Below are 24958 nucleotides of genomic sequence, written 5' to 3'. Positions count from 1 at the left end.
AACATCATCAAGCAGATTAATCAATTGCTCAGCAACCACAGCCTACAATCGAACCTTAGGCTCCATTTGGTCCTCGCCTACGTCTTACCAACGTTATTATATAAAACGGAAGGATGGGCACTTACTCGGGCTCTCTGCATTCGAAATGTGGTTAATAGAAAGATGTTCCGCATTGCATGGAAGCACAGAATTCGGAATTCCGAGGTTTTGGGTCGACTGGGAAAGAAAATTTAAATTATGTTGACCGTCAAAAAGGGACGCGCAGCTGTGAGCTTGCATTTGGGGGATAGTGGGTTCGAACCTCACTGTCGGCTGCCCTGAACGTGGTTTTCCGTGGTTTCCCATTTTCACACCAGGTAAATGCCTGCGCGACGTAAAGCCAATTGTATATATATTTCGGCCATATAATGCGAAATTCCAAGTAACCTACAAAATCCTGCAAGTTGTCATACAAGGAAGGATATAATGACGTGGGTGACCTGGCACACAACGAACTTTGTGGGTGAAAGGCCTCATGGTGAAGTGGTACAAGTTGAGCACTATGTCATGTACCGCATTCAAACTCAAGATCGTGTCAACTTTCGCTAGAGGATGGCTCATTAGGAGGTAGTAATAGTTTTATATGACTGTTGATAATGTGAGTATAGCAACGCGATCTGCAGTTTACACAGAATCCGAAACTCAGAAAAGTGACAATTCATTTCAAGAATGCCCTTCTCCATGGCTAAATGGTTAGCGTGCTGACTTTCGGTCACAGGAGTTCCGGATTCGAATCCCGGCAGCGTTGGGAATTTTAACCACAATTGGTTAATTCCGCTGGCACGGGGACTGGGTGTATGCGTAGTCTTCATCAACATTTCATTCTCATCACAAAGCGCTAGTCACTTACGGGTGTCAAATGAAAAGACCTGCATCTGGCGAGCCGAACTTGTCCTCAGGCCCTCCTGACACTAAAAGCCGTACGCCATTTCATTTTTTCATTTCAAGAATCCCACCTACATTGGCTGGGATTCGAACTACGAGCGTTTCGGTGAGAAGCCAGCGGCTGTCACAACAATCATGCCGTCTCATGCTACTGATGCATAAAAGTACCTTGAAACGATCAATTTCCTTTACTCGTAACATTTCAGCATTCGAATGTTTGTTATAGCTGATAGTGTTTAAAATGATTGATAGTAGAACTTGTGCCGGCCCCGCAGTGTAGGAGTAGCGTGCCTGCCTCTTATCCGGGGTCCCGGGTTCGATTTCCGGCCAGGTCAGGGATTTTTAGCTTGATCTGAGGGCTGGTTCGAGGTCCACTCCGCCTACGTTATTACAATTGAGGAGCCATCTGACGGTGAGATGACGGCCCTGGTCTAGAGAACCAAGAATAACGGACGTGAGGATTCGTCGTGCTGACCACACGACACCTCGTCATCTGCAGGCCTTCGGGCTGAGCAGCGGTCACTTGATAGGCCAAGGCCCTTCGGGGCTGTTGAGCCATGGGGTTTGGTTTGGTTTTTGGATAGTAGAACTTGTACGGACATGTGTAGGATAATGAATTATCTGCCGGCTTTCTATCTAGACGGCTAAAGTTGGAATCCTAGAGAAGTCCGCGGACTTGGTTTTTTTACTTGAACAATCTAGTGGTATCAGGATAAGCATCCAGCCTTAAACCACCAGTCACAACTAAAAACATGTCAGGGTTGCTAAAAGACTCCAGAGAACACATGGGACGAAAATAAAAATATTTATATTAGTTAAATTAATTTTTCGATTGCCTCTCTGGTGTAGTGGTTAGTGTGATTAGCTGCCACCCCCGGAGGCCCGGATTCTATTCTCGCCTCTGCCACTAAATTTTAAAAGTACGGGGACTGGAACGGGGTCCAATCAGCCTCGGGAGGTCAACTGAGTAGAGGGTGTTCGATTCCCACCTCAGCCATTCTCGAAGTGGTTTTCCGTGGTTTCCCACTTCTCCTCCAGACGAATACCGGGATGGTACTTATCTTAAGGCCACGGCCGAATCCTTCTCTCTTCCTTGACTATCCCTTCCAATCTTCCAATACCCCACAAGGCCCCTGTTCAGCTTAGCAGGTGAAGCCGCCTGGGCATGGTACTGGTCCTCCTACCCAGTTGTATACCCGACCCAAAGTCTCACGCTTCAGGACACTGCCCTTGACGCGGTAGAGGTGGGATTCCTCGCTAAGTCCGAGGTAAAAACCAACCCTGGACGGTAAACAGATTAAGAAAGAAAGAAAGAAAGAAAGTATCTAAATTGTAACACCCTTTCAGCTACCGCCGATCTTAGTAGAAGCAAACATTACAAACCATTTATGTTTCAAATCCTACAAAGAAATCTCTTCAAAAAGTAAAACTATGAATTCTCCGTTCTTTTCCCTACACACGCACTTTTTGTATCTTGTCCATTAAGATGACCAGCCGTTGTCGAGTGGCGCCTACTTTGTAACATCCAAATAAGTAAAACAAGAACGAAGAATTTTGAAGTAACAAGAAAGAAAAATTAAAGTAGCTGTGATGGGGTTCGGAAGTGGCTTGTAAGAGCGCGCTAGGTTCGCTACTGCTGCAGCGCAGCGCGTACATCATTCATTTCCTTGAGTGACCGGAAGTCGTTTCTAAGAGCGCTCTTGGTTCCAAACTGATGACCCTCGACAATAAAAACAATAACAAGAGCTGTATTATTTCGAGAGAAGAGAGGGAGAGAGGGAAGTAAAGCTTTTATGTGCTGTGTGCTGACCCGCCCACTGCGGACCACTCAGCAGACTGGTGTGCTGCCAGAATCACCAACTAGCTCAATGATCGATCAAGATCGACAACCACTAGACACCATATTAATGTTACGGCCCCCTCTCTCAGAACCGCTGCTAGGGAATTTATATAATATAAACTTTCACTATATTCGCGACTCTACTAAAACTATGTACTGGATGCACATTAAAATCAGACACTCGTTGAAAAATAAACCGCTTCATTTATTTTTCTTTCTTTCTTAATCTGCTTACCCTCCAGGGTCGGTTTTTCCCTCGGACTCAGTGAGGGATCCCACCTCCACCGCCTCGAGGGCAGTGTCCTGGAGCATGAGACATTGGGTCGGAGGATACAACTGGGGAGATGACCAGTACCTCGCCCAGGCGCCCTCACCTGCTATGCTGAACAGGGGCCTTGGTGGGGGATGGGAAGATTTTTTTTTTGCTAGAGGCTTTACGTCGCGCCGACACAGATAGGTCTTATAGCGACGATGGGATAGGAAAGGCCTAGGAGTTGGAAGGAAGCGGCCGTGGCCTTAATTAAGCTACAGCCCCAGCATTTGCCTGGTGTGAAAATGGGAAACCACGGAAAACCATTTTCAGGGCTGCCGATAGTGGGATTCGAACCTACTATCTCCCGGATGCAAGCTCACAGTCGCGCGCCTCTACGCGCACGGCCAACTCGCCCGGTAGGGAAGATTGGAAGGGACAGACAAGGAAGAGGGAAGGAAGCGGCCGTGGCCTTAAGTTAGGTACCATCCCGGCATTTGCCTCGAGGAGAAGTGGGAAACCACGGAAAACCACTTCTAGGATAGCTGAGGTGGGAATCGAACCCGCCTCTACTCAGTTGACCTCCCGAGGCTGAGTGGACCCCGTTCCAGCCCTCGTACCACTTTTCAAATTTCGTGGCAGAGCCAGGAATTGAACCCGGGCCTCCGGGAATGGCAGCTAATTACACTAACCACTACACCACAGAGGCAGACTATTTATTCAATTATTTAATTTATAACTAGTCAGAAGCCGAATTTAATAATAATAATAATAATAATAATAATAATAATAATAATAATAATAATAATAATAATAATAATAATAATAACTCGTCCACGAAAAAAAAAGTGTGTTACAGAACTTGTTTAGAATGTGCGTCGAGCCAGCAGCCCCAGTTTACAAGGTGAGTCCACAGCTGTGGGAGTCATCAATTTCAAATTTCAGAAGGTTGATCTTCGTCAAAAATAAACATATACGTACGTGTCTGAGGGTTTATGCCATAGGCCCTTATCTTATGAGAAAATGACCCTTTAAACTACACAACCGCAATACCTGCTGGCAGTATGACCGTGCGTACCTGTAGCGCCGCCGGTGTAGTGGTCGGTATCTTCGAATTCTATACAGGCGTCTCCGGTTCGAGGCGCGCCGACGTCTTATATTTTACTTTTTCTTTGCGTTTTATTCTCACTGGCTTATCAAGGAAATATATTCAATCAAAAAACTGTGTAAGGTGTTAATCCGGTATATATCTTCTTCTTAATCTGCTTACCCTCCAGAGTCGGTTTTTCCCTCGGACTCAGCGAGGGATCCCACCTCTACCGCCTCAAGGGCAGTGTCCTGGAGCTTCAGACTCTGGGTCGGGGGTTACAACTGGGGAGGATGCCATTACTTCGCCCAGGCGGCCTCACCTGCTATGCTGAACAGGGGCCTTGCTGGGGGATGGGAAGATTGAAGGGATAGACAAGGAAGAGGGAAGGAAGCGGTCGTGGCCTTAAGTTAGCTACCATCCCAGCATTTGCCTGTAGGAGAAGTGGGAAACCACGGAAAACCACTTCGAGGATGGCTGAGGTGTGAATCGAACCCACCTCTACTCAGTTGACCTCCCGAGGCTGAGTGGATCCCGTTCCAGCCCTCGTACCACTTTCCAAATTTCGTGGCAGAGCCGGAATCGAACCCGGCCCTCCGGGGTTGGCAGCTAATCACACTAATCACTACACCACAGAGGCGGACGCCGATATATGCACCATCTTAATATTTTCATAGCCACCAAGTTAACAATTGTTGAAAATACAAAGGCTTAGTCTATTGGTATGTTCCATTATCGGTACAGTGGGACAAAATGGGTTAATTATATTTAGATACAAGTTGTGATTTGGGGCAAAAAAAAAAAAAAAATCTCGACAATCTCGTGAGACGGACGGTATACAATTGTTTGATGGTAAACAGGGTAAAAATCAAGTTGTAAGCTTCTTTTTTTGTTACTTGCTTTACGTCGCACCGACACAGATATGTCTTATGGCGACGATGGGATAGGCAAGGCCTAGGAAGAAGAAGGAAGCGGCCGTGGCCTTAATTAAGATACAGCCCCGGCATTTGCCTGGTGTGAAAATGGGAAACCACGGAAAAACATCTTCAGGGCTGCCGACAGTGGGATTCGAACCCACTGTCTCTCGGATGCAAGCTCGCGGCCGCGCCCCTCTGTCCGCACGGCCAACTCGCTCGGTGTTGTGGGATGGACAGCAGGCAATGGTATGTTGATAAACGGGGTTAAAAGTCAGGTTGTGAGTTTCAGAAATATGAAAAGTCCTCTCAGTTTTAATTACTGCGTAGATGGGGTGAAAATTCCTTTTGGGGATCATTGTAAGTATCTAGGTGTTAATATAAGGAAAGATCTTCATTGGGGTAATCACATAAATGGGATTGTGAATAGGTACAGATCTCTACACATTGTTATAAGAGTGTTCAGGGGTTGTAGTAAGGATGTAAAGGAGAGGGCGTATAAGTCTCTGGTAAGACCCTCAACTAGAGTATGGTTTCAGTGTATGGGACCCTCACCAGGATTACTTGATTCAAGAACTGGAAAAATTCCAAAGAAAGGCAGCTCGATTTATTCTGGGGGATTTCCGACAAAAGTGTAGCGTTACAAAAATGTTGCAAAGTTTGGACTGGGAAGAACTGAGAGAAAGAAGACGAGCTGCTCGACTAAGTGGTATGTTCCGAGCTGTCAGCGGAGAGATGGCGTGGAATGACATTAGTAGACGGATAAGTTTTTTTTGCTATTTATTTACGTCGCACCGACACAGTTGGGTCTTATGGCGACGATGAGACAGGAAAGGCCTAGGAATAGGAAGGACGCGGCCGTGGCCTTAATTTTTTTTTGTATTTGCTTTACGTCGCACCGACACAGATAGGTCTTATGGTGACGACGGGATAGGAAAGGTCTAGGAAGTGGAAGGAAGAGGCCGTGGCCTTAATTAAGGTACAGCCCCGAGGTGTGAAAATGGGAATCCACGGAAAACCCTCTTCAGGGCTGCCGACAGTGGGATTCGAACCCACTACCTCCCGATTACTGGATACTGGCCACACTTAAGCGACTGCAGCTATCGTGCTCGGTGTGGCCTTAATTAAGGTACAGCCCCAGCATTTGCGTGGTGTGAAAATGGGAAACCACGGAAAAACATCTTCAGGGCTGCCGACTGTGGGATTCGAACCCACTATCTCCCGGATCCGAGCTCACAGCTGCGCGCTCCTAAGCGCACGGCCAACTCGCCCGGTACGGATAAGTTTGAGTGACGTCTTTAAAAGTAGAAAAGATCACAATATGAAAAAAGTTGGAATTCAAGAGGACAAATTGGGGCGAATATTTATTTACAGGAAGGGGAGTTAGTGATTGGAATAACTTACCAAGGATGATGTTCAATAAATTTCCAATTTCTTTGAAATCATTTAAGAAAAGGCTAGGAAAACAACAGACAGGGAATCTGCCACCTGGGCGACTGCCCCAAATGCAGATGTATTCATTGACTGAAAACCCACTGTCGCCAAACCTGAAGACGGCTTTCCCTGGTTTCCCATTTCTACAGCAGGCAAATGCTGGAGCCGTACCTTATTTAGGGCCACGGCTGCATCCTTCCCACTCCTAGTCCCCTTTACTATCTCATCGTCGCCATAAGAGCTGTCTGAGTCCGTGAGACGTAAAGCAAGTTGTAAAAAATATATTTAAAAAGGAGTGGCTGTGTTATAAACTGGGAACCATAACGGTTTTGGTTAGTGTTTTGTCACTACCGTATTGAAAATAGAAGCAGGTCTGTAAGATGAAACCATCCGCCTCTCTGGTGTCGTAGTTAGTGTGAGTAGCCACCATGCCCGGAGGCCCGGGTTCGATTCCCGTATCTGCGTGGTACGAGGGCTGGAACGTGGTCCACTCAGCCTCGGGAGTTCAACTGAGTAGAGGGGGTTCTATTCCCACCTCAGCCATCCTCGAAGTGGTTTTCCGTGGTTTTATCCACTCCTCCATGCAAATGCCTGGATGGTACCTAACTTACGGCCATGGCCACTTCCTTCCCTCCTCCTTGTCTATCCCTTTTAAATATCCCTTCCCCCACAAGGCCCCTGTTCAGCATAGCAGATGAAGCCAACTGGGCGAGTTACTGGTCCTCCTTCCCAGTTGTAACCCCCGACCCCAAGTGTTACGCTCCAGGACACTGCCTTTGAGGCGGTAGAGGTGGGATCCCTCCCTGAGTCCGAGAGAAAAAACCAACCCTGGAGGGTAAACGGATTAAGAAAGAAATCCCACGGCAGATACCTTCCCAGACCTAGTCCATTCCCACCATAACATCTGGAAAACCTGTCCGGCTCCATGGCTAAATTGTTAGCGTGCTGGCCTTTGCTCACAGGGGTCCCGGGTTCGATTCCCGGCAGGGTTGGGAATTTTAACCATCATTGGTTAACTCCCATGGCACGGGGACTGGGCGTATGTGTTATCTTCATCATCATTATGACGCGCAGGTTGCCTACAGACGTCAGATCAAAAGACCTGCACCAGGTCTCTCCGGAGACCACAAGCCATTATTATCTGGAAAATCTGTATGTTTACTTTTTTTTTTCCAATTTGATTTACGTGGCACCGACAGATAAGTCTTGGCGATGATGGGATAGGAAAAGACTAGGAGAAACTATGGAAAACCATTTCCAGGGCTTGCCACAGTGGGGTTCGAACCCACTATCTCCTGGATGCAAGTTCGCAGCTGCGCGATTCTAACCGCAGGGCCAACTCGCTCCGTGACGTTAAATCTGGGAATAAAAAAGTAAAGTATTCCAAAAATTAATAGCTGTTATAATTTTCAAAGAATGAAGTTCTAGATCCGAATACACCACATACAGTATCCCAGCCAGTAGCCTGAGAGGACGTTTGCCTAGTTATACTTCCTCTTAAAACAGTAATCACCACCACCACCACCACCACAAGTAGACTGATCCATTACACATACGTGAATGCAACTTATGAAAAGGTCATTTTACGGGAGGCTAAAGCAAAGTTTCAAACTCTGTTCTAGAGAAAGCTATCAGCTCTGAAGATAAACATATTTCTTTCTTTCTTTCTTTCTTTCTTTCTTTCTTTTTCTTTCTTTCTTAATCCGTTTGCCCTCCAGGGTTGGTTTTCCCTCGGGCTCAGGGAGGAATCCCACCTCTACCGCCTCAAGGGCAATATCCTGGAGCGTGAGACTTTGGGTTGAGGGATACAACAAAGAAGGACCAGTGCCATGCCCAAGCGGCCTCACCTACTAAGCTGAACACGGGCCTTGTGGAGGGATGGGAAGATTGGAAGGGTTGGTCAAGGAAGAGAGAAGGAAGCGGCCGTGGCTTTAAGATAAATATCATCTCGGTATTCGCCTGGAGGAGAAGTGGGAAACCACGAAAAAACACTTCGAGGATGGCTGAGATCTGAATCGAATCCACCTCTACTCAGTTGACCTCCCGAGGCTGAGTGGGCCCCGTTTCAGCCCTCGTACAACTTTTCACATTTCGTGGCAAGCCGGAAATCGAACCCGGGCTTCCGGGGATGGCAGCTAATCACACTAACCACTATACTACAGAGGCAAACTAAACATTTATCACGTTATACAAATAGAGTACAAAGCAATGTGAATGGTTATAAATTAAACACAATATTTATTATTGCTGGTGGTTTGACTTCACAACAAATCAGACAAGGATTTTGGACGACGATAGAACAGGAAAGAAAGCGATCCGGGCCTTAATTAAGGAACAGTTCCAGCATTTAACTGGTGTGAAAAATGGGATACCACAGAAAATCATCTTTAGGGGTGCTGATAGTGAGCTTCGAAACCACCAATTTCCAAATGCAAGCTAACAGCTACACGACCGAAGCACGCTGCTAATATTTCTCGGTCTGTAATATTTTGATACTAGGCTCCAGAACCAACACATGATTCTGTTGAATACCTCGTTTATCTACAGATAGTAACTAGGACTTCTTTTAACTTTCATTCCTTCCCTCCCGAAAACACAATTACGAATGACCCGCGTTTACCTGCTAAGACACTGACGTACGAAGTGCTTTTGTAGAATGAATACTCCTGCGCATGCTCCTGTGACGTAGAGCATTCTTCAACTTTATGAGCACAGTGGTGCCTTACCCTAGGTTGGAACGTAACACAACAGGTGTATAGTTTTACGAAGGAGACCGTAGTCGAAATAAGTACTGTAGTATCAGTTAAAGTCTCCCGAGCGGCTGTGTTGGCTTCTACTGTAGTCAGTATGGCTAATTTGAACGGCATGACTACGGCCACTACATTTGTTGGGATAATAGAATTGGTGAGTTCTCTGTCGCATTAGAATTACTAGTCCAGTTTTTGTTTTCCGTTAGTAAATTACTTTAGATTTGTCTACGAATTCAAGTAATATTTCTTCGTTTTATTTTATAAATGCTGGTGTACAGTTTATAAAACTCTCACATCGAAACCATTTCAAAATACTTGGCCGAAGTGTTCTCACGCGTAAAGAGAACACATGATCTGTTCGAAGAAAATCAGCGTAGAATAGTACATTCGAGATGTTTAGCAAAATGGGCTCTATATCTGTTTGGTAATCATGGTATAATTCTAGTTTAGTTTACTTGTTGAACTTTTGAGCCTCCGCATGGAGAATTTATACGAAGAGGTGTGTTAAATCCTTTGCATTAACATTACATTCCTCGTAGGATAAGTAAGTAGTTTCATTGGCTAGTAAGGACTGTGTTCACTGTAGTTTACGCAAAAATCTGTTATCGTTCCAGCCTCTGTTTTGGCCCATTTCACTCATCCCAAAATCTGAACTGACTCAAGCTGTTACACTAGCTCATGCTCCTCTATCCGAAGCAACACAGGAGTTACAATTTTAGCTATAGACTGCAAATGTTTTAATTTTTCAGGGCCAATATTTCGCTAGTGCACAATATTTCAAATGGCACGAATGACATTTCTGAATTAATCTGATTAGGCCTATACCGTTCCTTTGAAGATCGAACAATATCACAAAAGTAAAATGTATAAGCTTTTGTCTGTTAAGCAGTTTTTACAAGTAATTTATATTATAGTGTTCTAACATCTCAACAAACTGAAAAGCTGCAAATTCTATATTACGTGTCGACGCTAAAAAGTTGGCTTCCTTAACAAAATATCATAAATTAGGTAGTTTTTAATAAACTAACCTTTCTATTGAGCTCACCGAATACCTGCATCAACTTGAAACATTCGAATTCTAAAAAATTAGTGATGCTTTTTGCTAAAGGGGCCTATTATCTAGGTCATCGGCCCCAACGGCCGTGTTTGATTGTGGATAAGCGTTTACTTTCGTGATGGATAAGACCAGAACAATTAAGCAGCCTATTAATGAGACCGTAAATGATGTTGGGTGGGGGGGGGGGGGGGAAGGCTGAAGATTACCATTAAATTGAGGTGGTGGACCATTTCGAGTACTTGACTGTAGTGAGGGAAAGGGAATCAAGGTGCACCGGGCGAGTTGGCCGTGCGGTTAGGGCCGCGCAGCTGTGAGCTTGCATACGGGAGATAGCGGGTTCGAACCGCACTGTCGGCAGCCCTGAAGATGGTTTTCCGTGATCTTCCATTTTCATACCAGGCAAATGCCGGAGCTGTACCGTAATTAAGGCCACGGCCGCTTCCCACTCCTAGCCCTTTCCTATCCCATCGTCGCCATAAGACCTGTGTCGGTGCGACGTACAGCAACTAACAGGAATCAAGGTGCAGCAAATATAGTACAGGAAGATCTGTTGTGATCAGCGGTGTTTTGTAAGAAATGAAGTTACCGTTAAATGGCTTTGTTTTTTGACAAATTTTACAGTTCGAGAGTGAAATCTGATGGATAGGCGTACAGTTGTTTTATGCTTTACTGTGATAGGAAAGTAACGAAAATTGTTTATGGTACAAGGAGGCAGAGATAGTGATATAAAGGTATTTCGTAGTTAAGCCTTAAATGCTAACGTAGGAATTAACGTTGGCCGAAGTCGTGTGTTAACATGTCATGGTAGTGTGGTCGTGCGAAGCGAATGTACGATAGTTCACTTATGAGTCCGATGGAGGACAAATTGGGGCAAATATTCGTTTATGGGAAGAGGAATTAAGGACTGGAATAATTTACCAAGGGAGATGTTGGATAAATTTCAATTTTTTTCGAAATAATTATTTTAAGAAAAGACTACATAAGCAATCGATAGTTAACTGGGCGACAGCACTAAATTCAGATTAGTGATGATTGGATGATTTTTCCTGTGAAGATAAGCGGACGGAGACATGGGGTATAGTTAACTATTTCAAAAAAAGGTGCTGCAGCAGAAGTGGTCATGGCACTTGTTATAAATGGAGAATTCTGGAGGAATTTTGTTCATTCACCGAGGCTTGTAGTCTGAACTTACAAGATGAAAAGTAATGTATAAGCACTCAAAAACGAATGAGTGCATGCATGAGCGCAGTATGCCATCTCATTTAATACATTATCAGACTTCGTTTTAATTATCAAAGTATAATTTACGTCCAGTGTACAGACATGGTCGCAAGTATTCATACAGCTACTAGGAATAACACAAGTATTTATTTGTGGAACTCACTTTACAAACAAGAACGAATACTTCTGATATAAAGATAACTAATCACTTTAATGTATGAACACAGTAATTTTAAATTTCTTCATAGAAAAAAAAGTATTTCAATAAGAGTTTTAAGCCGAAAAAAATTATTCGTACACTACGTAACATTAAGTCTTGATCGGAAAGCAATGGTGAATTGTCACTCAGCACTCCGTATCCCTAACTTATCTGTGAATCACTTCCCTCAGACTCTTGCTCATGTTGTGCAACAGATTTCCAGTTGTCTCTACTCAAATATTATGCCATTCTCTTCGAATAAATTCTTTTCGCTGAAATTTACTAGAGGTAGCATTTTGTACTCTTCTTTCCAGTTCACGTCGGGGGATGTTCTGGAGTGTTCAGGGTGTGGGGTACATTTTAAAGCACCCAGGTCGGAAAATCTCTGCTGTATGTTTGATATAGTTTTCGTGCTGAAAGTAGTGATCTCTTCCTAAACCTAGTTTATCTACACTCTTGAAATTTTCTTTCAGAATACGGAAATAAGCTAATGTTCCCATAGTTCCCTTTATGTAAACTAGCTCCCACACACCAGACGCAGCAAGACCATCACACCACCTCCACCATGCTTCAAAGTAGCTTCAAGATTCTAGATGTCAAGAGCAGTATTGGGCATCCTCCAAACCAAAACACGGCCATCTTTACAAAACAGGTTGAATTTACTTTCGTCCGAAAAATCACCACTGTTTCAGAAACAGAGGTCCTTTTCTACATAAGATTTCGTGAACTTTAATCTGCTCTTCGGATTCTTGCGTATACAGGGCTTCTTTGTGGGTACCCTAGCTCTGCACCCTGTATGGGGTGTCGCTTGCTTTCCGAAATGTTCCCTACCATAAGCACGTATAGCACTAGACGTACATTTAGATTCCCTCCTAATCATTTATTACCTGGCTTGTTTCCCTGTCGGTCAGCTTTTATAGGTGAGCAACTCTTTATTAGCAAGTTCGCTTCTATGAATCGTTTAATTATACTCTGCACAGTCGAGCTACATTAACAATTTGAGAACACGATTTCCCTATGCGACTTAATGAGGTAATCGGCCGCCTCATTTCCACTGTAGTTTTCTTTCCTTTGCGACCCATTTGAACCACTTGTATCCCACCAGTCACTCAATACTGCTCATCTAACATGCAGTCACCGGACGAGTTGGCCGTACGATTAGGGGCGCGCAGCTATGAGTTGCATCCGGAAAGAGTGGGTTCGCACCTCATTGTCGGCAGCCCTGAAGATGGTTTTCTGTGGTTTCCCATTTTCATACCAAGAAAATGCTGGGGCTGTACCTTAAGGGCCACACAGTCGGACACCTGAGAAACTGAGTGTGGTGGGAAACTAGTTCATCAGTTATTCTCTTGTTCACAGCCACAGCCAAGTGTACGAATACTTATGTCTTAGAAGAAGTGGATGTTGTGAAGTAAACATTTATAGTTTTCACACACAAATACGGTCTTGAACTTGTGGCCGACATGTGGTTACGACGGGAAATATCACATGTTACCCAAGAGAAATTGAGTATTTACACGAAATATTGAGTTATATACCGCTTACTGTTTCTAAGATGTTTTACTGTACGAATACTTTCGTCCGTGTACGTACAAACCAACACACAGGTTCAATTGTTCCTGTAAAAAGTGTACGTGCGTGGAACGCTGTGAATACTGTGCGCTCATTGCCTTTCTGAGACTGTACATCTCCTGACACACAAACTGAGCAGACTCTTGTACGAAACAACCGGCATTCAGAATTGTATGCCTCGTCCCTTGCTATGGTCTTATACTCCCTAACATCAGGAAGTATCCTGGTGGACTTACTAAAAGTGAGGAAAACCGGGCGAGTTGGCCGTGCGTGTAGAGGCGCGCGGCTGTGAGCTTGCATCCGGGAGATAGTAGGTTCGAATCCCACTATCGGCAGCCCTGAAAATGGTTTTCCGTGGTTTCCCATTTTCACACCAGGCAAATGCTGGGGCTGTACCTTAATTAAGGCCACGGCCGCTTCCTTCCAACTCCTGGGCCTTTCCTATCCCATCGTCGCCATAAGACCTATCTGTGTCGGTGCGACGTAAAGCCCCTAGCAAAAAAAAAAAAAAAGTGAGGAAATGTTTCCTTTAGATAAAAAAAACTTTTGAAACAATACTTTCATAGCTCTGTCGTTAGCATGAGTGATTGCCACGATCTTGGCACTTCTAACAGTCTGTTCAGAGACCAGCTTCAATTGTTTTAGATGAAACTCCTTCAATTTCGGACTTCGGAACGAAGATGATTGACTCGAACCTCACTTCCGGCAGTCCTAAAGATTTTCTATGATTTACCATTTCAGACAAGGCAAATGCTGAGACTGTACCTTAAGGCTAGGGTTACCATATTACCTGCTTTTACCGGGGACAACTCGTTTTTGAGACCCTTCCCCCAACCTTCGTTCCTTTTTGTTAGATTCCCCTGTTTTTCGTCTACCATCAAATTAATATATTTATAATTTTAATTTATTTGATCCCTGGCAGTCAATACATGGAATCAAACTGCCTACGGTCATCTAGCCTTCTAAGTCTTAACACTTTCTATTTTATTCTATTTCATTGATATAAATTGGGGTATATTTATCATAAGTGTTCTCTAGCGTAGTATGACCGGATGACGGGCATGGAAATACGGGACGCTTTGACTGCTGTTGATTATAAAGCCCTATTTTTTAATTTTTTTAACACGAGCCACGACCTCAAAACAGTGCCATTTATTTATAGAAAGCTGGTACTGATTATTCATTCATTCGTTCAACTTCGCTAATCGGCCAACTAGGGACCACGATAAGGCTCACTTTACATTCTGGTATTTGTTCATTATTCGCTTTATCCACATCGTCTTCATTAGCTCACTGTGTTTAGCACGACGTTCTTCTGTCCATTTAGCACCAGTCGCCCGTTTTTCATCCCGGAAAGTCCCAAAAGTCTCGATGACTGGTATGAAAAGATTTCGGTCTTGTGCATCTTCTGCTTGTAGGCCCAGTTCTTTAAGATCTTTATTGACATTAAAATACCATAGCATTGCCGTTTTTTGTTTTGAGTCAAATGTACTGAAGATACGTTTCGTCCATCGAGAGTCGATCCGTCGTATATGACCGTAGAAGCGAACTCTGCCTTTACGCATTGTGTCCGTGATCTTCTCTATCTTAGAGTATACTTCTTGCCTGGATTTTCTAATGTAGACACCATTTTTGTAGTTTGGGCCAAGTGTGGTGTGGAGGATCTTTCTTTCCTCTCTACATCCGCAAGCAAACATTTCTCGGTCAGGATAAGGCATCATTAAGATGCATACAGCGATACTAGTTTGATGACAGTGTTGTAGTGAAGAATTTTTGTGTTCAGGGAAAAGCACTTTTTGTTATATGTTGCGGGTGGTTTGGAGACTGACTTCCATTTTCTTGATTCTTGCTGCTATGTCCTCTTTGTCAAGTCCATTTTGCTGAATCCATTCCCCAAGGTATTTAAATTTACTAACACGGTTTATCGTTCCATATTTGGTGTTTAGTTGTGCCGTATCATCTTTGATATTCGACATTACTTCTGTCTTTTGAAAGGAAATTTGTAAACCTGTTTGTTCTGCTACTTCCTTCAACACATTGATCTGTTCTGTTGCACTTTCGAAGTTTTCTGTCATCAGGGCTATATCATTAGCGAACGCTAAGCAATCTATTTCCACTCCGTTTTTCTTTTCCCAAGCCTTACGGGTTTGTAAAGGTTTCTTTCTTTCAACGTCTTTCGCTACTCCTGTACTACCTTCTCAAGTACGCAGTTGAATAAAAGAGGTGACATGCCATCTCCCTGTCGAACGCCTTGTCTTGATCTCAAAGGGTTCAGAGACACATCCTTGGAATTTTACTTTGGATTTGATATTAGTGTTGCCCTTATCACTAGCAGTTCCTCATCGACATTATTATTATTATTATTATTATTATTATTATTATTATTATTATTATTATTATTATTATTATTATTATTAAACATGGAAGCGGTCCAATTCCAGTGCATAACAAATTGTTGCAAAAATGTTCACTATGCAGGATTATAAGTTGCCATTTTTTAATTTTATATACGCCCGTCTCGCTGGTTTAAAGTTGACAACACCAGGAGCCACTCAGTTCTTGTTTGTATTTAAGTTGAAGCTTTTGGAATTAATGTCTTATGGGTAGAGGTCATCTGAACATTTGCGCCATGAAATTAGCTGTACTAAATGTGTGACGAAATGTTGCCTAGCAACCGTGTAGGCTGTGATGCGAAGTATTTGCCGATTGTGTTGAATTAAGAGTGGTATACAGCACTATTTTGCCATGCCTGCACATAACGCAGCTGTAGGGAGAATAGTTTCTCTTTTAAATTTTCAGTGGACGGGCGAGCAAAGTATTTTCATTTTGAAAATGTAAAATCGTTAATTGTAGACCTATTGTAAAACATGAAAATATATATATATAATTTTCCTTATTGTTGATGTAGAAATTGCCTTGCTTCTTCCCGAAATTGTCTCTAAAGCGGATTGGCTAAACAGTCCAAGCCGGTGAGTAATGTGAAATAAACCATTGGATATGAATTTCCCCCCCACCCCCACAGTTTTTAAACATTACAGTATGGTAAACCCCAGTGTTTTAATTTTCAAATATGAACGTCAGAGGAAAACTATCTCAAGTAAGGTTGCCAAGTGTCTCGTGTTACACAGAATTTCCGGTGTTTGATGGTATGAAGTACTGTCCCGTTTTGAGAGCACAGGGACTGCCCTTTACCGCCCTACATATAAACAAGTTACTTCTGCCATGGTTAAAATTTATTTACAGTAGCATTTACGGATCATACATTTCAGTTAATTATTCTTCATCTAGCAATTTTAATCGAAACGTGCAGTAGGCGAGCGAACCGCCTACGCCGAGCCCAAACGAGGGACTCGCGGGAGAGAGACAGATGCATTTGGTCTGTCAATGTAACAATTAACGAAACCCTGCGTTATTTCATTTTCAAATTCTTATAGCAGAAACTGTTCTAAGCTGGCAGTTTGTGTTGTGGTGGGGTGAGAGTAAGATTTCATACCAGCGTTTTTATAAAGTGCGATTAAGGCAGATTCAGCGTTATTGAAAAAGGGCTAAAATGTAGAAAGATACGGGTTTTAAACTTTTTATGTAGAAAATGAAACGGAAAAATGCCGTGATAAAGTTAGTGTACTAATTATACCTAGTACATTACTTTATATCTCCGGGTTTCCTTGAACAAATGCCGTTATGTCGTGTCGACATTACCTGTCCCTTGTTGAAATCTCAAACATGGCAACCCTAATCGGGGACACTTCACTAACTTTACAGGAGATAAGAAAGCTGTTGAGGCGCATATTTTGCTACCTTTCAGGTAGGTCGAATCGACAGTTCTGACAATGATAAACTATTGTAAGAGAAAATACAAGGAGTGAGGTGGACGGCGTAAGGCTGAACAGTTGTATGATCATTTATCATTGTTTATCGCTGGTTTCTCCTAGCACATACGATAATATCGCATAGCTTATCTTCATTCCTGCAAAACATACCCATAAGACACGACCAAAACAAGTCGCATACGATAAAAAGCTCAGTTTTGCATTTACGATAGTTTCCTCTGACGTCCAAAAATATGGTAACCATACCAATTCGGCGTTTGAGGGCTAGGGAGTCTTGATTCTGACTCCCACTATTCTGTCGCTGCGGCTGAGGTGATGCACGAATGCACGGGCCGGATTGCTGACCTTGCCTTCTTAGCTAATATTACAGACCATTAATTGATTTAACCTGGGATGGAAACATGGGGCATACAGTGCCCCAGAGAAATTTCTCTTCGCTATCATTTTATCTATGAACGCCATATAACGTGACGATTCTTCGGAGGGAGTCGGCATTTGATTACAACAATTTGTTAGCGTTCAGGACTTCGATTTTGTGCTCTGTGGTAGCTTAGGGGCATGTAGCATCTTATGTTTGAATTTACGTTAGCGTTATTCTTCCAAATATTTTATTTTTGTAAAACTGTCATTGTTCCTCCAGCAAGGAACATAATGGATTTCTTTTCTGTGACTCCTTCACAACTTATGGGTTGATAATGACTGGAAAATACTTTTATTGCTGGGAAAGATGATTGAATTCGAGACGAACTAATGAAGTCGGACCAAGGGAAGAGTGTAGATCGAACATCACGCACATTTTTTTGGCCACTCGCTTTACGTCGCACAGGCACAGATAGGTCTTATGGCGACGATCAGATCGGAAAGGGCTATGAGTGGATAGGAAGCGGCCGTGGTCTTGATTGCTTGGTGTGAGAATGGAGACACCACGAAAAATCATCTTCAGGGCTGTTTACAGTGGGGTTCGAACCCACATCTCCAGATTGCAAGCTGACAGCCGCGCGACCCTAACCGCACGGCCACTTGCTCGGTAACATAACTCACTTCCGACTGAGGAATGAGAGGAATAGGATTGCAAGTATGTTCCAGGTGCATATTAAATGAAAGGAGAGAGTCTTCGATGGTCATTCAAGCCTCATATGAAAGGTGGAAGAACATAAAGGCGTGTCATTGTGTTCATTGGACCCGATCCTAAAGGGCACGTCAAGCTCGTGAAAACATTCGATGCTTTGGGATTGTTTACATAGCTCATTTCCTTCCGCGGCTCAGGAGGCAACGCGCCGGCCTCTCACCGCTGGGTTCTGTGGTTCAAATCCCGGTCACTCCATGTGAGATTTATGCTGGACATGGTGGAGGCGGGACAGGATTTTCTCCGGGTACTCCGGTTTTCCCTGTCATTTTATTCCAGCAACACACTCCAATATCACTTCATCTGTCATTCATTAATCATTACCGTAGACCTAGTGAGACAGGCTTGGGCAGCCGGCACATTTCCTATCCTCGCCGCTAGGTGGGGCTTCATTCCATTCCTGACCCGATCGAATGACTGGAAACAAGGCTGTGGATTTTCATTTTCATATATAGCTCATTTCACCAGAAAGGAAATAATTGCACAGCGGGCTAAACATGAAGCTGGCCAACGATATAACGGAGATATCTATACAGATTTAGACTTCATTATTGTTGAAAATAGGACTTAAAAATATCTCGTGTATGTTCGGTAAGTAGTAACCCCATAAGTGTTGGTGTATTTCAGTTGTAATACAGCAGAATGCTTCACTCAAATTGTCATTTGAAATAGGCTTTGGGGCACCCAGTGCCCCATGTTTGTCCTAAAAATCCTAAGTTTCCAATCCAGGATGAAAAGTTTATTTGCCAGGCACAAATGTTTTGATCGGTGCTATTTGGAACAGAAATTGTGCTCTTAAGATGGAACTTCTATAGGTCGAAAAACAATCGCAGGAGGAAGATTCTCAATTTCCATCCCTAGAACCATGTAACTTATCCGATTGTGATATTCACTTTGGAGTCCTTAAACAACTCGACAATGGTTTAGAAATATTGAAGAAATGTCGCCTGAATTAAATATTTTTGTGATTCCCTTTTCTGTAAATTTTGAGCATATTCCAGTAGCATTTCAGAGAACTTATGTATCAATGAAAGGCAATTTTTAAAGATAGATATTACAATATTCCAGGCGGTCACCTAGCATTTTTTAAAAACTTGGGACAAAACATTTTCCGCACTTCTGTGCAATGACATGAAAGTTATTTTACTACTACTTGGCTCTACATAACTTCGTGAACACACACTGTTGTGAACCTGAAAGGGAGTAAAACTAGGTCATCTACGCCCGATGATAGTGAGAAAAGGGTGAACATTTCTTAACGAATTTCTGAACCCTATTTTGGGCCTACATGTCTTTGTTTCTTGCTTGTGGTTTAGACAGACTCCGCGGTCTAGGAGTAGTTAGGCTACCTTCTACCGCCGAGGCTCTGGATTCAGTTCCCAGTCTGGTCGATGAATGTTTCCTGGAACTGAGGGCTAGTGTGAGGTTCATTCAGACTACGTGAGAACTGGGGTGTTATTTAATGGTGAGATAGCGGGTCCTGTCTAGAAAACAGAACTGCCGAGAGAATAGTTACCTTGACCATGCGTTACTTCCTTATCTGCAGGCCTTTGGGCTGGGGCCCATCAGTGTGTTCTTTTTTTTCTTTTACTAGTGGTTTAACGTTGCACACATTTAAAATGGTTTTCAGTGACGATGGTAGAGGAAAGGGCTCGGACTGGGAAGAAAGCGGCCTTGACCTTGATCAAGGTACAGCCTTAGCATTTTCCTGATGTGAAGATGGGAAGCCATTGAAAAACATCTTGAGGGCTGCCGATGGTGAGGTTCGAACCCACAATCTCCCTGGAAGAATGTCTATAGTTAAACGACCCAAACTGTGCAGCCAACTTGTTCAGTTCGTATCAATCGAATGCTTGTAGAACACGGCATGAAATCCCAACAGCAGACTTGCGATTTAGTTCCACAAAACAATGGAAATCCTCCACTAGTTTCGAGCCATCTCCGAAACGGAGCAGGATCACTGTCTGTCAAATGGGAAGCTTTTTGAGCTCGACAGGCTAAACAAAATTGTCCGAACAAGAGACTACTATGTTGTCGCGTTAATTTCACGCGGAAATTTCACTGTGTTAAATATCACTTGCGCCAGTCCAAAGTATCTTCACTTTCTAAAAACTACCGGAACACAAACTACTTCCTATTTGACACTCATTATTCCTGAAGAAACGTATTGATGAAATATCTCACAGCATGGATATTATTGCAAGTCTTAGAGATCCAAAATGATCTACCAGAACTATGGAGCAAGAGAGCAAATTAAATGCATGCATGACTAGTACCGTACGTTTGACCATATATTCGGTTATGAAAACTGAAGTGTACTAGTTAAAGGATTTATATAAAATAAATCTTTACTATATGAACTCAAATCATTTCAAGATCTGTGAAAGATGCCATGCTATGATTTGCATTTGTCGGCACGAATCTCTTGAACAGCCTGTTGCAAAGACGGATGTCATTTTATTATTAACTCGCAAATGTACCAGTGCTTCGCTACGGTATTCTGCATTATATTCAAATATCGAAGTAAATACTGTACATGCAGTAAATAAGATTGTTTTAAAATTGCACGTCTCTTAGCGTTATCCGAGAAACAGCATGGGGAGGTCCCCATACGTTGTTTCCAATGTAAAGTGTTTGTTACGGATTTGTGATACGACAGGATCACTTGCCTGCTGCTATTCACAATCGAGTTGGGAAGTTTACATTATAATTGCAGGCCCCATTGCCTACTGCGTGGTCCCAATCGATTTGGGAAGTTTTCGTTACAATGGCAGCCTCCCTTTCCTACTTCCAGACAGATAACAGTTGAGGAATTTCTATTATGACAGGCAACTACCCTACTATCAGTCGAAATTGAGTTGTGCAGTTATTGTCAGGCCCCAGGTTGGTGAGTTTCCATCAAAATAGCAGGCCACTATACCCAATGCCAGTCACATTTTAGATGAGGACATTTATTTATAATGGCGGGCACCCTTGCCTACTGCCAAACACAATCGGGTAGGAGAGTTTTAAACAAAACTGCATGCTCCCTTGCCTTCTGCAAGTCAAATCGATAAGTGAACTACTCATAATGGTAGGCTTCCTTAATAATGCCAGTTACACAGCAGTTGAAGGACCCCATTCCTACTGCCAGTCAGTCGGTGTGGGGAGTACTGATTAAAATACCAGACACACCCTTTCTCGATCGCTACCAATCGAAATCAGTGAATATATATAGATCGACATACGAAAGTATATGCGTGTTTACAATATTGGAGACCTTCATTTACAGATTAACTGCTGCTAAACGTACGTCATATCGACAAAGGATTGTACCATAAAACGCCGGATTTAGTAGCCTAAGTGGCTGGTCCTATGATATCTTATCTACAGTATTCTTGGGTCCAGTTGAGTTAGAAACGTTGAACAGGGTAAAGTATTTGTAAGATTATCTCACATTGCATTACTTTTCGGATAATTATGTGACAGCTAAATAGATAGCATTTGGCTCACATATGGCTACTGGGTGGGCCAATTTTCGTGAGGAGTTTGATGGTTCTATATTTTCTATAAGGGATTGAAAGTATGAATTATGCATGTGAAAAGTCCAAATTTACTTATCAATTAAAAGAAAAAATCTAACGTAAGAGATACAGATACGACAAAGTCATATGTTCAAGGTTGTAGATCATTCCAAATTGAACGGAGATTATGCAATCCATTATGTGATAGGACTTCCCGAAGGTCTGCACCATCATTAAAATTGCCTCCATATTTCGATATTCTTCGGGGATAAAAAGTGAAAAATTTAAAGATCTTGGAAATTTTCTGTCCGTTACAGGCTAAAACGTATAATTTTGTCAAATTTCAATTTTCTTTTTCGTCTGGCAGATTATGCCGCAATCTAGATTTTGGGCGAGGATGGTAAAAATTAGGACTTTCAGGAAACTAAACCAAAAGAATATGCAGATGGTCATTATTACCCCTTAAACGGGTAGTTGTGCAAAAATTTCGCCAAAATAGTCGATGTAGAGGCACACAGTCGTTACGATTGTATTTATATAGATAGATAACGAATCTGCTCCACGTACAATACCTTATGGGCTATGTCCTCTAGACTTAACCTGCAAACCTGACCATTCACGATATCTCCCTTATCAATCCTCCTGACGAAAAAAGGCACATGAAAAAAGTTTCGGAGATGGAATTCCATCACATTTGGTCGATTTCCAGTCAGGTTGATCTTGTACTGTGTATATTGTGGAAGAGTAAAATCACCATTTCGGATCCCTATAAACCACCAGTCCATTCCGGGACCATGAAATGTTATTGACCTTTAAAACCTACCTTTGGACAGGTGGATGCTAAATATAAAGTTTGGTTCGAATATCTTCAGTAGTTTCCAAGTTGTAAGTAATACGCTTTACACGCACCCGCTCTTAAGTTAAGTCCGATGGGACTTGTACCGGAAAACGGTCCGTTAATCTCTTCTTAATCCTCGTATCGAAATGATGCACATGAGAAAAAGTTTAGAAATTAATTTCCATTAAGGCAGGTAGATTTCCATTAAGTTTGGTTGTGTATATTTTGCGGGAGTGTAAAATCACGGTTTCGGTTTCGTATAAACCCCCAGTCAGTTCAGGGATTTAGAAACAATATTCGACCTAAAACCTACCCAAGGACAGGTGGATTCGAAATATGAAGTTTGGTGGGAATATATCCAGTAGATTCTAGCACTCGCGTACATACGGAGTAATTAAGGTAGAAAATAATACAGTTAAGAAAGTTGAAATTAATAGAAAATGTATTATAACTGAGGACAGCCGGATAACGAAAAATATGTAAATGCCAAGTGAATGTATTGGAAAATCAGATTCCCCTCAATAAATTATGCTGGTGTGAGTTATGGATATAATAAAGCGGTAACAGAGGAGAAATTTAGGCACAGTGATTCTTAGGTAAACAGATAAGATGACTAATGGTGTTATTAATCTATTCGAGGGCGGTTATAACCTCCAACGATATTCCGCCAATATCCTGTAGATAGGCCGATTGACGCCTCTTGCCTTCTACCCAAGGAACAACCACGAATTTAAAAGCATGAGGAAAATGGTAATACGTTACTTCCTTGCTGGCAAGCAGTCAGACATTGCCATGGTAACCTGTAGGTTCGTTGTCGGTCTGTCGGTCACTCAATGCAGAGCATGATACCGCAGAAAATAGTAAATTTCTCCGTCATGTGAAGAGTAAGGTAAATTAACAACATAACGATAGTTGTTTATAATGAAGGGACGATTCACGTACGGTCCACGGAGTTTACAGAAAATCAATAGTATTGTGACGTACCCCTCTTAGAGAACAATTGCACGAGAAATGAAACTATCCAAGCTAAGGGCGCCAGTCTTTAAGTTTGACCTAAAAACAAATTGATAATAAAGCTCGGACGGACTCTCATCCCAGGGATGGGGTGATAGTGCACTAATCATTAAGCAGTAGAATATGAATCAAAAGGCTAATTCAGGCAGACTGATTAAAGTGAACTAGGAAAATACTATTTATTATATTGAATATAAATGACGACTGTTTGACGAGAACTGAATTTAAAATAGGAAATGAATTTAACAAAAAATTGAATGACTCTACTTCGCGAAAACTTGCAATATTTTTAACTCGCTTGCTCACCATGTAGTCTTCTTCTGCTTGTCCTGAGAACGCCTCCGTCCTTGTAGCCGGAAAACTGCCGGTCGTCTTTGAGGTCTTTCCATCTGCCGCCAAGTACCATTCCTGCCTTGCCAAGTGCACCGACCACTAATTGGAAGATGGCTTCGACACTAACACTCCCTATTATGCTCTATCCCATATATTGGAGATGAGCCTTAAATCATAGTTAGAAAAACCTCCTTGGGTTATGTGGAGAGGATACTCAATCAACAATCCTTCCAACTTTACTGAAAATGTGCACCGAAGTTTCATTTCTATCAAGTTTAATGCTACCTATTGTCTTAGACTAGTACAAACTAGTCTAATACAGAGCTGTTCGTACTTCCTGATGAGTGTGGCTATACACCCATCATTCAGAAATTCCTAAGTACCACGTCGTGGTAACGAAGTAATGAATGTAGAAGTGATAAACTATCACACTAGTCCACTATGGTACAACAACCATAAGACAAGTTATCAGACCTAAAGCGAAATACGAGATAGAATGCCAAGAGCTCCAACACGCCCTTAAGTAAGCTTTACTGGCCCTAATTAATGGTCAAAACACGGTCCAATCAGGTGACACGTCTCTTCCTACTCCAGATATTAAAGTTGATGGGTCCCAACGATGATATCAACTGTTCTTCTATTAGTCCTTTCACACAGTATCCATGGCAACATGACGCTCCTTTGAAAATATAGGCGGTGACCAGTTTGAATTACTCAGCTCCGAACACAGTAGCTGCGGTTACATCGCCTGGACACGTGCCAGCTTTTCCAAGAATTGAGTTCTAAACTTGTTGATTCTTCTTCCTCGATGATGTGGCAAGATAGAGGAAAATCTATTGCAAGTTAAATTTAAACGAATGTCGCAAGAATCTAAATTAATATTAGGATATTCAGCCCTCGTTTACAAGTCGTAGTTACAAAGTAATGAAATGATAGTGACCAAATGATCAAACATGAATTATAATAAAATTACGTACGAAAATAAATATCATGACGTCAAATATGCCATTCCTGAATTACACATAACAAAATTAACATAATTACACTGTGACGTCTGAAACGTTAC

The 24958-nt window shown here is 42.5% G+C and overlaps 1 protein-coding gene across 5 annotated transcripts in view; it reads left to right on the top strand.

The window, feature by feature from the left end:
- Positions 1–24958, top strand: part of LOC136867235 (uncharacterized) — a 93754-nt gene that overhangs the window by 33353 nt on the left and 35443 nt on the right. Inside the window, exon 1 of one of the 5 annotated variants that reach the window (XM_067144374.2) lies at positions 9187–9353. The exons of the other annotated variants lie outside the window; for them this stretch is intronic. Within the exon in view, the coding sequence (XP_067000475.2) occupies positions 9297–9353 (57 nt within the window). The 5' untranslated portion in view covers positions 9187–9296. Of the gene's footprint in view, positions 1–9186; positions 9354–24958 lie in introns of those variants that run through there. 5 annotated transcript variants of the gene reach the window in all.

This window comes from Anabrus simplex, chromosome 3 (genome assembly GCF_040414725.1).
Source record: "Anabrus simplex isolate iqAnaSimp1 chromosome 3, ASM4041472v1, whole genome shotgun sequence".
NCBI lineage: Eukaryota > Metazoa > Arthropoda > Insecta > Orthoptera > Tettigoniidae > Anabrus > Anabrus simplex.
Note: the sequence above shows the minus strand (reverse complement) of the source record. Positions and strands in the feature narration are given on the sequence as shown.